The 17,780-nt window shown below is 39.8% G+C and overlaps 1 protein-coding gene across 1 annotated transcript in view; it reads right to left on the bottom strand.

Annotated features, from left to right (window-relative positions):
• Positions 1–1,646: 1,646 nt before the first annotated feature.
• slc18a2 (solute carrier family 18 member 2) overlaps positions 1,647–17,780 on the bottom strand; it is a 42,922-nt gene continuing 26,788 nt past the window's right edge. Inside the window, exons 11-15 of the mRNA XM_023296594.3 lie at positions 16,262–16,313; positions 15,547–15,610; positions 15,340–15,459; positions 11,238–11,371; positions 1,647–8,535 (exon numbers count right to left, since the gene is read on the bottom strand). Coding sequence (XP_023152362.2) covers positions 8,428–8,535; positions 11,238–11,371; positions 15,340–15,459; positions 15,547–15,610; positions 16,262–16,313 — 478 coding nt within the window. The 3' untranslated portion in view covers positions 1,647–8,427. The remainder of the gene's footprint in view (positions 8,536–11,237; positions 11,372–15,339; positions 15,460–15,546; positions 15,611–16,261; positions 16,314–17,780) is intronic.

Genomic DNA, 17,780 nt, shown 5'->3' with positions numbered 1-17,780 from the left:
GGTTAGCTTTAACCTGGAAGTTTTCTTGGAAGGTGAATGCAATCTAAGACTGATCACCAAACATACACACTGTATACTCACATTCATAAAAATGCTGCTTTTGCAGTTAGTGTACGAGGAGCTGATACTGAGGCACTCTGGTAGTTAAAGGGTTACAGAGCACACCATAATAGATTTTACATCACATTACACATACAGTTGTACTCATAAGTTTACACACCCTGGCAGAATTACTAAAATCTGTACCATTGTTTAATGAAAATATGAATGATCCAAGCAAATACATCTGTGCAATAATAAATAACTGTGTCTGACCACTAGCCCTAAATGAAAGAAAAGTTTTTCCATGATCAAACATATTTTCTGAAAAAATGGACAATATTTCACAAATTTTGCCAGAGTATGTAAACTTATGAGCACAACTGTAACTGCAAGTTTCAGGTTTCATTTCATTTCATTTCATTTCCAGAGCCGAATTTGCATGCCATACCCGATTCCTTTGTTTCCTGTCTGCCTCTTATTACAGTTTTTCTCAGTTGCTTTGGTACATTTCTTGAATCATCTTCAACATTTGCAAAAGAGTAACTCTGTGTTTCTTTTACATTCAGTCAGCAGCAGCGGGCCCCCATTCCTAAATCCTAGCCGCCGCTAATTCTAATTTATTGTTTTTTTTGTTATTGTCGCAAATACACCACCGCCACGTCTCCACCTTCACAGCAGAGTTTTGCACTGTGTCGGTTACTTGCAAGTAGTAAGGTAAACTACAGATAACTATCTGTCTCAGTATCTACTCTTTGATACGTCGGGCTATACGACATTGATGTCGCCAGAGCGCTGCCTTGAATGTGACGTCACATCAAGCACCTGGGCACCAGGTCAGAGAGTCAGAAGAGTGATGTCTTGGAAAATAGGGCAGCAACTTACTGGAGAAAGTTATTAGCTTAAGATAACTCATAATAGATTTTACAAGTTAAACAGACATTCACAAAATATTGATGTCCAGCTAACGTTACGTAACATATCAGTAGCTTCAGTTAATTGGGCCCGGTGCCAACTCAGTGTCGCTAACGTGAGTAAACTAATTGATAGCATTAAGCTAATATGTACACTCCATGATGTAACTGCTGACTGTGTTTTCAGATGAGCTTGTTCAATTTTTTAAAATTTTTTACATTCAGCCTTTAAAAAGCCATTTTCAACTGGACATTCAATAAATAGGTTGTACAGGTAAAATCTGCAGTCAAGTGTCATTTGTTTATGCATCACGGCTCCCCAGAGAGCCTAACACCACTACTGAAGAAAATCCTAGAGGAAACATTGTAACTGCATTTCTCAAAACAATTCGTACAAATAGCAAAACACCATGGATTACATGCAAAAGCCAGTCTCTTGTTCAAAATCCTTAGTTCATCTCTCAAAAGTAAATATCTGTGTCAATGAACATGTCAGTGTCATCAGAATGAAAAGTCCTTGTGTCATTGTGTATGGATACAGTCAAATTGCTTAGTCATGTTGTCATTATAACAGTGTACTCTGGAGTTCTGATGTAAACTGGCTAAAGTTTTGATGACAATTATTGTAAATTGTAAGTTACACCGTAGTGTATGTGAGGGATTGATTGCCAGAGACTGGACAAGATTCAAATACACTTTTACTGTTTGTATTGTAATTTGTTGACAGACCACGTCATTGTGATACAGAAAACAGCGCTGCATGGCACAAAGAAAAAAACAACAAAAAACAAAGTAGAAATGGGAACATAGGACAATCTCAGTAGGGAAAACTGTGCGTGCAGTGCTGTAGGAATTACAGTGCAGTCTTCCTGTCTGTTGGGCCACAAATTTGTGATTTTCTGTTGAGCGATTTCAGAAAACCCTAACCCTTCATACATTTCCCTTTGTTAGAGAAAGTCAAGATTCACCTGAAAGAAATTAACAAATTCAGAACAGATTCAGAAAAAAGTCTAATGGAAATGTATAAAAATATCCTTAACATAATATGACATATTATGACAACTTATGTGATGAATTAATGCCTAAATATTGTGGGGGGTGAGACTATTCAACAGAGACCCATTACAAGACATTTTGATCAGCATCACATAAGCAATTGATAATGTAGGAAACAGCAGAGAATTGTATATAATCATTTGCATGGATGTACCAAAGCATTTGCAACATGTTCAAAGAAATGAGAAACTGCTTTTTTGATGTGCACAAGAGACACAATGATGTGAAGATTGAACAAGTCTGTCTATCTATTACAGCCTGTCACGACAATGCTGGCGGGTGGCCTCCACATCTGCTTCCACGCTTGACGATCTTGTGCCACGTGTCCACACATTGCTGGCCTTCTCTTCGATGTCATCACTCCACCTCCGCTTGGGCCTTCCTTTCTTCCTGCTCCCCTCTCTTGGTCTCCATTCCGTTGTTTTCTTGGCCCATCTGTTTTTGTCCATTCTGGCAACATGTCCTGCCCACTGGCCTTTCATGTTTTGCACCATTTCGATGATGTCCTTCACTTGCGTCCTTGAACAAGTAGTTTTGAGAATTTCAATTCTGATCTGAGAAATGTACCAAAGCGACTGAGACAAACTGTAAAAAATACTCAGTGTGAAGGAAAAAGTACTCTTTCCCCTATCTAAGGTATTTCCTTGCAGCTGTTAGCAGACGTCATCCCAAATTATCCACCAACAGGCGGACGCTGCAGGAGGAAGCTTTGCAAGGACTCTCTGCTCTGGTCAAGGTTAGATATCGTCTATTCTGACGTGACTAAGCAGACTAGTTGTCTAGATACTAGTCTGTAATCTAAATCTGACCCCTCTCCCAACTGCAATATATACAATCAGAGAGAATCCTCTTTCCCCGGAAAAGTTTACTCTTGGGTGCTGGAAGGGAGGCTCCTACCGATTGTCAAACCTCGGATTCAGGAGGAGCAAGGGAGTCATGGGAGTTCGACTTGCCAGTGCACGTGTTTTGTGGATCTGGAGAAGGCCTACGACTATGTCCCCCGAGGGGCTCTGTGGGAGGCACTGGGGGAGTATGAGGCACCAGGCTCGCTGATACAAGCCATTCCATTCGGTTCGTGTACAACCAAAGTAAGAACTGTGTCTACATACTCGGCACAAAGTCAAACACGTTTCCAGTGGGTGTTGGACTCCACCAGAGCTGTCCCTTGTCTCCGATCCTGTTTGTGGTGTTCATGGACAGGATCTCAAGGCGCAGTTCGGGTGAGGAGGGTGTCTGGTTTGGGGACCTCAGGATCATATATCTACTTTTTGCAGATGATGCGGTTCTGTAGGCTTCCTCACATCATGACCTTCAGCACGCACGACAGTCATGAGCTCTGGGTAGTGACCGAAAGAACAAGATCGCGGATACAAGCGGCTGATATGAGCTTCCTCCACAGGGTGGCTGGGCTCAGCCTTAGAGATAGGGTGAGAAGCTCAGACATCCGGAGGGAGCTCGGAGTAGAACCGCTGGTCCTTTGTGTCAGAAGGAGCCAGTTGAGTTGCTTTGGCCATCTGATTCTGATGCCTTCAAGGAGACTTCCTCTGGAGGTTTTCCGAACATGTCCGCCTGGGAGGAGACCCCGGGGCAGACCCAGAACTCGCTGGAGGGATTATATATCTTGTCTGGCCTGGGAAAGCCTCGGGATCCCCCAGGAAGAGCTGGAAAGCGTCACTGGAGGGAGGGATGTCTGGAATGACTTGCTTCGCCTGCTGCCTCCACGACCCAGCCCCGGATAAGCAGAAGACAATGGATGGATGGATGGATGGACAATCCTCAGAACTGACACTGGCATTGCTTGCATGTACTGCTGCTCTGTCGGCGTCACTTCTCCTGATATCAGTCATCCGTACTCACAACTTAAGTCATCTAAGTCCAGAGTGTGTCTCTCTGTGTCTGCCCTTTTAGTTTGTACTGATGAGAAGTTTTGCAATAACTTAACGCTAAATTGTAAAAAATAAATACATAAATAAAAAATCTAGGGTTTACTGTAAACTTACTGTTTGCTGATTATCTGCAACAGAACTGAAACACACGATGGACCCTTCATGTTTTTATCTGTTTAGTTTTATCAAAGCAGCAGCACATCGAACACATTACTGTAGCTAATGGTGCTTTTAGGTGAGCAGTACAGGAAATGGCAACAACCATTTTAGACACATGCAGAGCCAGAAAATTACACAACTTTGACAAATGTACTATTACACATTTTCCACACAGTTTAATACAGGTGATAATCCAACTAAGCACATAACCTCACTTGTCCACAACTGCTGGTTTTTAATTCAGTTTATGTGCTGGGTAGCCGTTTTCTCTGCAGACTTACACCATTTTTACCACTTTAATGCTTGATAATCCTGTCATAAAGATGCTTGAGGTCTTGATAGCCTATTTTTTTGCCTTCCTTTGACAAGTGCCTAAATTTTCTTCCTCCTTAAATCTGCAGTTACTTTTATCAATAGTTTGGTTTGTAATATTATCCTGTAGCTGATGATCACAAGTTTAATCTCCAGTTTAGGGTTAGGGTAACCCTTTTTCTTCAAAAGGCAATCTTTCAGATTTGTGCTGTGGAAGATAATCCGCTCCGTTCATGGTGACCACCATTGCTTTCTTCTTTAAATTAAGATTGACCTTTTCACAGATACAAGCAAATGATGACAACAGTGTTTGCAAATAGCCAATTAAACTGGAGCGGACCAAAGTGTTCAGACCCATCTGCCATCTGCTTTCACTGCTAAAGGCTCTGAGCATGTTGGGATGTTCAGGCAGACTTCGTAAGTGTGGGACTTTTGAAGAACATTAAACACTACTTTAAAGCTACTGATCCACAAACAACAGCAGCAGTAAAGGATTTGTAAATCTTAGTTAATATTAATTTACAACACAGTACAACTAAAATACAGCAGGTGGCGCTGTGGGTCACCTCCTCTAAATGACCTGTTACCTGTAACTGCAAAGACCAATGCCTCTGTGATGATAATAATCAAGTGCAGCTCTACAGTGTATCAACTAAGACAGTGTGTATATCAGCTGGTTGCCCTCCTTCCTGTCTTATTCAGTCTAATGTTGTGAATGTAGGTGGTTCTGTCCAGGACAGGGTTAGACCACTGCTACCATTGAAAAATATGTACAGTTTTCAAGATATACCTAAAACAGGATCAAAAATAAATAGTAGCTGATTGTAAAGACACCTCAAAACAGAAGAACCAATAGCACTCAGCACCATTTTACTGTCCACTTGAGAGCCAAGTAAGCACATCACTGTCCAGTCATTCAGGAGTGTTTTAGTACTTTTGTACAAAAGCTGCAACAGCGTACACACTTAAGGCATGATGAGCTCTTTTATGCAGAAAAGATGATGATTGATATGCTGACTTTTTAAAAACTTTCCTGTGTCTACCTATCGATGGGTTTAACAGACAACCTGAGAAGATTGTTGTCATTTATTTTCCTAAATCCTGTGTAAAAACTAGACTGAATGATCTCCTCTGGCCTTTACCTCTGAAAAGCAAAAAGCAACAGGTAGTGTGGGCTGTGTTGCATTAATCTATGAGGCCGGGGAAAGAGGGTATCTCCCTGAGTCCTGATCAAGTGAAGGACCAGATTTCAGAAATTGACAATGCCATGAAGAGAGTATAAGCATTCCTTTCAGTGTTATCTGTTGAACTGATTGAACATGTTGGCTGATTAGTTTTGGTCTCAACTTTAATGAAAAATAGAGTATCGGATCAGTGCCGTCTGATAGGAAAGATCTAATGCATAAGATTAAATCATTATTGTACAAATGGTCATGATGTGGTCGTCTTTGAAACAACCCTTGTTCTCATTGATTCAGTGGGACATTTAAAATAACCACATAGAAATTAAATACTGGTTCTTAGTGTTTCATTCGAATCCCAAAAATAGCTTGAAAAGTTTTTCCACTCCTTCAATGAATATTTTTTAAATTTACGCTACCAGTCAAAAGTTTGAACACACCTTCTCATTTAATAGTTTTTATTTATTTGTATTATTTTCTACATTGTAGATTACCACTTTTTGTTTACAGCATAATTCCAAATGTATTCTTTTATAGTTATGTCTTCAGTATTAATCTACAATGTATAAAAATCATTGAATGAGAAGGTATGTCCAAACTTTTGACTGGTGGTGTATATTCCCAGTTTTTGCAAAGAATTTGTGAAAGTAATACTATAGAATATAAACACGGAGAATGCCTTAAAGGAATAGCTCAACGTTTTGGGAGACTTTGATTTGAAGATTGCTAACTCTTCTCAGCCATCATTTGTTAAAAATGTAGAACCAGCTGTTAGTTTATCAGTGAGCTTAACGTATCACATTTGTACAGAGCCAGACTAGCTGTTCAACCACTTCCAGTCTTTATGTTCAGCTACACTAACCAGCTACTCGTATGAGCTTCATATTTTACATATAGATGTGAGAAGAGTATAAATCCTATCTTCTAACATCTGGCAAAACACAAGAATAAGCGTATTTCGCAGAATGCATATTGGTGGGACTGTAAGTGGACTGTGTATATTTAATACTGTAGATACTGACCACGACACAGAAGAAGCCCAGGTGTAAGTATCAATGCTGATGATGTCTCAGGGCAGAAACACAAAGAGCGTCACCAGGAACGACTCCTCCCTCCCCCACCCAGCCGCCACCGGCTACATCCATCCAGCTGTCAATCAAAATGCTGTTGCTTCAAATGCTGTTGCTATTTTGGCTCACAACGCAAATCAGAGGAGAAGCTGCATGTGATCAGCATTCTGAAATAGTAATCGGCAAATTCAGCTTGCACAATTTTAATGCTTCTCATGGGATTTAACATTTAAAGTTATTCTTTTACTATAAGCGTGGCTGGAATTTGGATCTCTTTCCACTGAGTAGTTTACAGAAAATGAATGGAAGTCTGTAGCTTGCATGTCAAATTGAGAAACATCTTTTGTAAAGAGCTCTGTATTTTGTAAAAAAAAAAAAAAAAAAGAAAAAAATAATTTTTTGGGAACATAACAAAATCACATGGGGCTGAACTCTGTTGGTCTTTGTGTGCAGGAACTTTGAACTGTGTTCCACATAAAGATTATGAATATACAGAAAGCTATGCAGTTTTCTGGCCCATCAAAGCCCAGTCAAAACAGCATTTAAAACTGCAGCATTTTGGAGCAAAATCAGTTCATTTCAATGGCAGAAATCAATGGGGACAAATGAAATCAGTATGAAACTCTCACTTCAACTCTAATTTTGGTGAATTTTGACTCAAGTTGGCGTCATTGACCATTAGCAAACTGCTTTAGCATTTCTGAGGAAATGGAGAGTAGAAGAGTCCAACACAGAGGAAGCTATTCTATTAGCTGTGATATTTTATCTACCTGTATAAGGTCCTGCTATTACAAAACAAAAGAGACAAGGTTTGCAGACAGCATCCAAAACATAATGCTGCTTAGACATGGTGTGTTGTGATCTTAAAGCAGCGATACTTACATAAATGATAGAGACCTACAGGGAAGATGGAGGAACTGGGAATGCTTGTGGGGAAGTTTTCAGTTTATTTAGATCTGCTGCTTCCAAAACTATGCTTGATAATACTGACTCCATGCTGTTATAGTAAACTGTGTGTGTGTGTGTGTGTGTGTGTGTAAATACAGATGGATACAATTTGATACTGTTCATAGAAACAGGACATTGTTGTTGTTTTTTTAAAATCTATTTCTCAACAGCAGTATCTATGGGAAATGTTTTATATGGTCTCTCTTTTTGAAGTTGCCAAGATGCAAAAAAACTATATTTTCTATTCATGTTAGGATGACATCATGTATCTATATTCTGCTCTAGAATACTCTTCACTTTCTTCAGCAGCTCAGATATATTGATTTCCCTGTGCAGTTCAGCCACAACTATTGGACTGGGGAAGCCCCTGGTTTGGACCAATGCAAACAGAACGACAAATCTTACTGGATTTTGATAGACATCAGTTTCTAAACATGCCACACAATTACCTATTGTAATACCACCTTGCACTTCAAATTCTGCGAATAATACTCTGGACAGTATCACTGAGATACAGTAGATAACACTTAATGACCAACACATGGATTAAGACACATCTGTATTCAAAACAAACCGGCAAATTGTACTCATTGCTCAGCACTCTCCTACTCTATCTCTCTATTGAATAAGGCTGTTGGCTAAAAAAATATCTCTTACACAATGCACTTGCAACCACAGATCAAGAACAACTTTGGTTTTGCTCCAGAACAACTGCTAAGAGGACACTGAATAGTGAGGACTGAATGCAGGACATTCACATAGAAGTATCTTGGCTGTTTTGCTGTTTTCTTCTGTGCTCCTTCTTTTTTTTCTACAACAAAATAGATCCTCTGAAGGTTTAACCTGCATGGCTGGTGTCCTGTTAATCATAATCATCATACTCTGGATCCATGTTTTCACCCTGGTAGTACGTCCCCTGTGTGGAGTAGGATCTTGTCTTCATTGAACAGTTGGTGTCCATCAAAATTGCCTGAAAAGACATTTGTTGAAAAGGGTTGTTTCTGCTGCAACACGTGTCAAAGAATAAAACAGGACTTTGATTCTCTGTCTCTCAGCAGCTACATGCTATTAACAAAATTAAATTCTGCACATGGGTGGGGACCTGTTTTCAAAATCCGACCCAATGGCACAACAAAGTTCTTTGTCTAATTACATGTCCAAAGAAATGTTTCAGTTTGATGCATAACCCAGAAACATTGAAACTTCTACTGGTAAAAACAAGCAACACCCCATTCTGATTCTACTCTACAGGGTGTCCCTAAAGTCTGGACACATAGGAAATCTCATTGACTATAATTTTTTTTGCCTCCACAGATTATTAATATGGCTATTGTAATAAATATATATTTGATTAATTATTAAATATATATTAAATTCAATATATAAAAAATATATTTATTGAATGTAATGTTGTTAAAAAAAATATAATAAATTCTCTTGAATATATGTATTTTTGACTCTGTATCCAGACTTTAGGGATGCCCTGTTGTCATGCAAATTCAATTTTGGTGTCTCCTGATACTGAGAAATGATCCTAGCCTCTGTTTATTCCAAATTTAAAACTGTGTAACACTCATTGAGAACACTAAGTGTAAATTAACACAATTCTGCAGCTGAAATATCTCATTTCTTATGTAAAGCCATTCATACACCATCTTTGTTTATAAGACTGTAAATATTTTAAATATATTATTATAAGCAGCTCAGAAAGTTGAATCAGTTCTCATTTTCAAAATTTAACTTAAAATATTCAGTATTAGTCTTTTCCTCTTCATTTCAATGTATGATTATTGATACTGGACTATATAAATAAATGGACTCTACTTAAATGCTAATTATGAATGGCACTGTCAGCCTATTACTGCCTTCAGATTAAATACATTTATTGTAATCAGTAGTTACAGATTTCTCTCAAATTGTATTGAAATTTAAAAAAAGATACTTTCATGAGGATTATTATTATTACATATGTAGAAATTGACAAATTGCACACAGGGTTTTTGTATATGTAGAACAACATTAATGTTTTACAGATTCTTCTGTAAGTAGAGAATGATGATATTGCACAGAAAATATTCAAAGTATAAAGGTATGATTTTGCATGGCTTCACTAAATATAATAAAGTTAATGTACATTATAAGACAGCTGATTCTGAGGAGGCCAGGGAGGTGGCGCTGGTATATATTTAATAGTATGATCCACTTACAGTTTTAATTTCTATATTTTTCTCTTGTTTTCTTTCACTCCCATGTTTAGTATGTTTTTATTTTCTCTTTCATCTGTAAAACATTTTGTAAATTTAAGTAAAGACATACTAAGGGTTATTATTATTATAGAAATGTAAGTATCTCATGTAATGTGTTAAATCCGACCAATACCCAGTCCGCTTTATAAAGTCAAAATTGGGACGATCCCATTCTGAAAGATTAGAGCACCTGCAGTGAAAGCAAATTAAAAAGCAGGAAAAAACAAGCAAATAGTAGTGGAGGGAAATAGCACAGGAGGTGAATGGACAGAAGGCAAGTGGGATTAGAGATGCTATGAAGGACAGCAGGTGCTGCATGGAGATGGACAAAGGAACAGGGAGGCAGGACAGGTGGAGCTGCAGGATTACAGTTCACCCACAAGCATGTCCAATGAAATGTCCAAAGAAAAACAAAATCAAAGGTAATCAATGTCAAAATATGACAATTAGGCAATGGTAGTCTATGAGTTCTCTGAATGTGCTATTTATACAGACATAAACTGTTTTACTTTACTTTTGAGATTCCACTGTCATTTCCTCATGAGTTCAATTTATATTTGTGCAGTTGATATGTCAGTTTGCTTTGATTTAGCTGTGTTTCACTACAGAAAGAGAGACAAATGAATTTATCTCAACAATAAGTGCTGGCATCAGTGCAGAAACAGCAACTTTCTTAACACTAGTTATGCTTGTTTGGCCACAGTGCCAAAGGTGCAAAATAAATACTAGCTTAAAACAGCAAACTTAGATTCAATTTTACTGAGATAAGACATTCCCAAATGTTACATAAAAGATTAGACATTCTGGTCAGCCCTTCAATGTCTCATGTTTAATGTCAGTCTGTCACAGGATCTATGTTTACAAATAATATGCTAATAGTTTGTGCACAGCTTTGTCCTGTGAATGAGTACATAATGGGTGGACAGAACTGTAAAGCTTTGCCATGGATATGCTGTTTATCACACACAGTTTGAGTGTGTCACACTATATGGAACTACATGTGAAAGATACAAAAAATAATGTTGGGAGGCTTGGAGGACAGGATTTTTGTCTTGCAGCCTCAAGATCCCTGGTTTGCATCCCTGCCAGGATCTTTCTGCATGGAGTTTGCATGTTTCCAAACTCTAAATTGTCCATAGGTGTGAACGTGAGTGTGATTGTTTGTCTCTATGTGTAGTCCTGTGATAGACTGGTGACCTGTCCAGGGTGTCCCCTGCCTTCACCATAAGTCAGCTGGGATAGACTCCAGCACCCTGTGACCGTAATGAGGATTAAGTGGTGTATAGACGATGGATCAGTGGAGGACAACAATCCAAAAACTACAGCCTTGCAATGTATTTGTTGACCTTGCCTTCCAGGGCTTCCATATTTCTGTGTGTTTATGTAGGATGTGACTGACTGTATTTATGTGTGTTTTGAATCTTACAATTTTCTCTTCTTGTCCTGGTGGATTCCTGAGGAAGAGACAGAGAGGAGCAAAGAAAATATCCACTACTCCAATGATGGTCATCAGCCAGGGAAAGCCGATGCTCTCCGCTACGGAACCTCCGATAGATGGACCTGCATCAGGAGAAGACAGACCACACACTGGTTCAGGTGTCTATTTGGCTGAATGCAGCACTTTGCATTGAACTTCACTGCTGACAAGATGATACATTAATAATAATGGGGTCATATTAGGATAAGATAATGGTGATGAGACAGTAATCAAACAATACTTTGGTAACAATGACAATATAAGTTGGGGTCCAAAATTCTGAGACCACCAATGACCTCCTCTATTTTGCATTTGTTTAGAATTTACTACAAGCAGTTTAATTCCAAATGATCAAATCTGTTTAATATCTAGTGAGAAAAGTAGAATCTATGAAAAATGTCCATGATTGTCAGAATCTCTCAGTAGCTGTTTGTGTCCTGCTTTTTTGAAAGCAGCACTTGAGCTGCATGGATTCCACCAGTTTGTTCAGATCTGATAAATCAGGCTAATGTGCTCATATTCCAAAGAGCTTCTTGTCATGTCAGGAATCTTTGTCTTTCTCAGTCCTCAAGTGCTTCATAAATGTCCAATGGAGGTCATTTGACTGTGGTTGAACATCAGTGACAATCAGCACTCCTTGGTCTCCTTTGGTCTTCAAGTCAAAGCTTTGAAGTTTGGATTCATTATCCTGCTGCAGTATGAATCCTTCTCCACAAAGATGCAAACCAGACAGCAGAGCTTGTCCATGACGAATAGAGACTGAGTCTTCTTAGTCAGGGTGGAGCCAATTTGCTGCAGGTATCCAACTTGTATACGCACATCTGTTGCTGCTACAAGTCTCTAATGGGAATTCATCAATAAACAGGACTTTTTTCACCATTTACTTTGAAATGCTGCCCTATCTTTGTCCATGTCATGCGCTCCACCTCCAGCTCTGCATAGAGGCAGCCTCTCCCTTCCCCATCCTTTGCCTCCTTTCCTTTTTCCCCAGGTGGGTGTGAGCAAGGTGTGTGTGTGGAATGTGAACAGGTGCAGGCTATTGGATAACCACCTGAGTGAGCACACCTGTGGCAGGGAGTGGTCCACCTGCAACTCATCTACCTCTGGCAAAAAAGCCTGACTCAGACCACTGAACAACTCTTGCTAGTTTAACCCGGGCCTCAGTTCTGCTCTGCTTGCATGTTGTTTTGCATTCTAACTGGTTGTCTGTCTCTTGTGCCTCAGTTACAACCTGCTCTGTCTGTATCTGGTCCAATTCTTCAGTCCATCTTCCATGGCCAACCCGATCATCTCTGGAACCCTTCTGGGAAAATACCACCTGGCTCCTGCACCTGCCAAGATGCCATTCTTTCCACGCCACACGTCTCCTCTGTCCATATTCCCTCATCCTCTCTTCTCCGTTTGGCTGTCAGCTAAGTCTGGCTCGCTCTCTCTCAGGGTCATCGTAGGTCTAGTGCTTATGTACCTTATTGAGTGTGATAAGCCCATTCTGTTTATCAGCTGTGTTGGTGTTTGCAATTCACACGTTGTGTGCCTGTTTGATATCAGTCTCGTTAGCTTTCCTAGCTTGGTCGTACCAAGTTCTGATTGGTCCTGCCTCACTTAAATATCACCTGCTTTCGTAAGATTCAGTCTGTCTTGTGTATTTGTAGTGTTTGTCATTTGCTCGTGTAGTTATTCCTCCTGTCCAGTAGTTGCCTCCTTCAGTCGGAGTTAACCCTGTTACGTCAGTTCCCCTGTACTGATATACATTCTGTGTAAGTTATTGTAAATGGATTCCTTATTGTTTTGTAAGCTGGTCTGCTGTGTCTCTGTTGTTCCGTGCTTGAGTCTCTGATCCACTCCATGACAGTCCACCAAAGTGTGTGTTTGTGGTTTAGAGATGCTACTCGTCCTGAGACACTAGACAGCCTTCTGTTGACAGGACTTTAGCTCATTGGTGTCCTGTGTTGTTTATTTAGTGAACTCCGTATCTCTGGTGAAGCCGCCTTCTCTCAGTGAAAAATGCTCAATGTAATGACCTTCAGATGATGTGCTCCCTGTCTGCCTGACCCTGGTGCTTTGAATAAAACTGATCCATTATTTTGAAACGTGTTGCAAAGCTCCATTCGTTGCTCCCTTAAAATTTCAGTCTTGTCATGAGTTGATGATGGCGTGTATCCCATAGGTGTAATTGACTGCTAAACAATGGCAATGCAGAACATACTTCAATGGAAGACTCCAACTCAAGGAAATCTGACCTTTTGTATAAAAAAGTCAACATGGTCAATGCTACTGATTTGACTGCTGACCTAGAGATTGCACAGAATTTGAAATGTTAATTTTAAATGTCATGACTTCTGTTTAATGTTTATAAATCCACCTTTACTTATAAAATGACAGGTTTTTGATGCAGTTGTAGATTTTTAACTACCGTATTTTCCGCACTATAAGGCGCACTTAAAAGCCTTTAATTTTCTCAAAAACTGACGGTGCGCCTTTTAACCCGGTGCGCCTTATGTGTGCACTGAGTTCCACCTAACCCGCTCCACTTGATTGACTGTCGGACCATTTCCCACCGACATAGGGACGTAATACGTACACTACATACGCTGGCAGCGATAAACCAATTACAGAACATTACGTAAAGGTACGTACAGTACCTACGCTTACCTCCGCCACGCCTCCGGTAGGTAGGTATACTGTACTACCGGTATGCTGCAAAACATTTGTTTGGCTAAGGACCCCCGAAAATGGCATCAGCGAAGAGACATGCTTACGAGGCCCAATTCAAGCTACAGGCTATCAGTTACGCGGTTGTAAATGGGAATAGAGCAGCCGTGAGAGAATTCAAAATCAATGAATCTATGGTTCGGAAGTGGAGGAAGCAGGAGAATGAATTGTGCCAAGTTAAGAAGACAAAACAGAGTTTCTGCGACTCCATGCGTGCCCATATCACCGCTACTGTGAAAAACCAAGTGAAGCAAATGAATTCGGAGCTTGCCATCATTCCGGGAGGATTAACAAAAGAACTCCAACCGCTGGACATTGGTGTAAACAGGGCGTTCAAAGTGAAGTTGCGAGCGTCGTGGGAGCGATGGATGAGAGACGGCGAACACACCTTTACTAAGACTGGGAGGCAGCGCCGGGCGAGTTACGCCACCATATGTGAATGGATTGTGGATACCTGGGCTAAGGTATCTGCTTTGACTGTCGTCCGAGCTTTCGCAAAAGCCGGCATCGTTGCTGAACAGCCACCCGGCAACGAGACTGACTCCGACAATGACGAGAGGGAACCCGGCATGTTTGATGGCGAAATTGCCCAGCTGTTCAATTCAGATACAGAAGATGAGGACTTCAATGGATTTATGACAGAAAATTGATCAAAAAATAATGAGTGTATTTTTAAATACGTAATAGAATAAAGTTCAACCAAACTCACTGTTTTGCTTCCGTTACTTTGTTTTAGCATGTGCCTTATAATACGGTGCACCTTATGTATGGCTTAAGTACAGAAATAGACCCCGTAATTGAGACTGCGCCTTATAATCCGGTGCGCCTTATGGTGCGGAAAATACGGTATACTTCTTTTTTTAAAAAAGCAATGGCCAGACATCTATTATGCACATCAACCACATAATTGCTTAGTTTTTACTTCTTAATTAGAAGTAGATATTTAGCCTAACCACCAGCCATCATTAGGCCATTTTGCACTGTAGGAAGATGGAGGTGGTTTCAGGATGACTAAAAGCTTTGTGTGTGCTCCAACCACAAGAACTGCAACTGTGGAATGTCTTTACAGCAGGGTAGACTAACATAACAAACGGCAGTTATTCTGTTTCCTTTGTGCTTATAGGACTGGAGTTCTGTCCATTAACTACTAATTCATATATTTTCTTTGATGCATTCAGTTAATGTAACAGTCAAAGCTGCTGGATCCTGCGCCACAATAGAAAATCTGAAAAAGCAGATTTGCTCTGTCTTTGCTGGTTAACGTCACTTTAGAGGTCTTACAGCATGTAGTTGAACTCTGTAGGATTTCTAAGGTTTTGTGTATTTGGTTCCAGCTTACCTAAAGCGAACCCCATGCAGAAAGCCACATCAGCAATGGCATACACACTTCCATAAACAGACACATGCCGCAGGTCCACCAAGTAACCCATTATTGGCATCATAGAGGAATCCACCATGCCTGTAACACATCATAACCAGTGATGGTCTTCCATGTTAGCATATTGTAAATATTAAGCAGTAAAGGTGGCAAATTTGACAAACTTACCAATAGCAAACCCAACGCCAAAGTTGGGAAGAATCAGACCATAGATGTCTCTGGCAAAAGGGACCTAGAACAAAAAAATACTCATGAATTTTTGTTTTTTTCCTGAGCATTACACAGGAGTATAAACAAGCAGCACTTTTTGTGGTGTGAGATGCTGGTTGCTTTTTGAATTTAGCATGGAAATCACTGGGAAGTTTGTAATGAGATACAGAGCATTAATTCTGAGCTCTGTATGAACAAAAGAAGATCATTTGGACAATTTCTTTTTTAAACTTGGTAACACAAGAAGCAATAATACTGGTTCCAACCCTCCCAATGTTTTGTGTGCATAAATGTTAACCGCTTTTCATGCACTCATTACCTGCCTTTCATGTATTTACTGTTGTATCTGTAGATATTTTGTAAACCTACTGTTATTTTATATAATATATGAATGCATGCATCCAAAGGGAATATTCGGATCTCAAAATTAATATCGAGACCACCGTCGGGACCGAATATTCGGATATTCGGGTCCAGCCCTAATTGGTTACTGACCCTAATGAGGATTAAGGTATATAGATGATGGATGGATGGATACATCCTCTTTAGAATCTAGTGTGTTTTACACAGCAGTGCCTCTGCTCCATTTTAAACTCTATAGTGACCGGATCAGATCACTCATAAGTGACATCTAAATTTACACTAATGATGGAGTTGTCTCCCTTATACTTACACATATTACACTGATTCCAACCACCATCATTCCAATGAGAGCACAAAGCCATCTGTAACAGACAGAAGAAGTGGTCAGTTTTGCTTAATCTAAAACACTTTTACTTTAATCATGTGCAATACTTTCTGCAGAACAGTAAGGATGTGAGTCGGTTTGATGTGGATACATATACAAAAATGTATCTACATAGCGTGAATATTACATTAAATGTTGTATATGCCAATCAGCCACAACATTAAAACCACTCACAGATAAAGTAAAAAACTGTTTTTTTTTCATAAGAGCAACACTGTGATTTGTAGATGCCTCAATCAGAGCATTTCAAACAAAGCAGATCTTCTTGGGTGTTTCCAGTATGTAGGGGTTAGTACTGACCATAAGTTGTCCAAGGAAGTTTATCTGGTGAACCAGTGAGAGGATCATGGGTGCCCAAGTTTCATTGATATTGCGGGCGGAGCAAAGGCTGGCCTGTGAGGTCTGATCCCACAGAAGACCTACTGTATCACCAATTGCTGAAAACCTTAACTCAGCTATGATGGAAGGGTTTTAGAACACACAGTGCATCATCGATTGCTGTATATGGAGCCATATAGCTGCAGACTGGTCAGAGTGTCCATGCTGACCCCTGTCCACTATCAAAAGTCATGGAGCAATGGCAGAAGTCGGCCTGGTTTGATGAGACGCATTTTCTTTTACATCATGTGGATGGACAGATGAGCATGTGTCATTTACCTGGGAAGAGATGACAGCAGGATGCCCTATAGGAAGAAGGCAAGCCAGCAGAGCCAGTATGATGCTCTGGCTAATGTCCTGATGGGAAAGCTTTGGTACTGCAATCCATGTGGAGTACACCCCTTAATATTCTCTGATGTAAGTGCCCTCTTTCAACACCTTAACCCAGCCACCTGTAGACAGTTTTTCCAAGCTTTTGGTTTTGGCATTGGTAATTTCTATGTATAAATGGCCATTTTGTTTTGTGAATGAAAGTGTGAATGAAAGTTCATCTGTCAAAGCATCTTTCACGGAAATGTTAGAACACAGACTTACCAGAAAAGTCAACAATTCTGGGTGAATTCTGCTTAAGCCCCGTGGTTGTACCAGTCTGCCAAATATGACATATTTCAGTCAAGTAGAACTTGTTCCTAAGTAACAAGTAAGCACATTTCTATCATATCTGACAGTCAGTGGTAGTGCTGGGCGATATGACGATACATATCGTGAGAACGATAGAAAAGTGTCTATCATGCCATTTCTCTTCTATCGTTTCTACCCTAATTTTATCAATTATTACAGCAAATATATCATTAAATAGCCTGCGACGATTGTATTAGTGTTTTCTTGTCACTATGCATACTCTAAGTTTATATAAGTGAAAATAAAGAAGAATAAAAAAGATTTTTCACAAAGAAACTCTGTCTTGTGGTTTTTGCGACATGACATGCTTTACGTTCTTTGATTCTCACGCAGGTTTGCGACATGCTTTATGTTACTTAACTCATGAGTGCTGAGCGATGGACGC

The sequence above is a fragment of the Amphiprion ocellaris genome, chromosome 16, assembly GCF_022539595.1.
Source record: "Amphiprion ocellaris isolate individual 3 ecotype Okinawa chromosome 16, ASM2253959v1, whole genome shotgun sequence".
NCBI classification, from domain to species: Eukaryota; Metazoa; Chordata; class Actinopteri; family Pomacentridae; genus Amphiprion; species Amphiprion ocellaris.
This window is presented reverse-complemented; position numbering and strand designations above follow the sequence as displayed.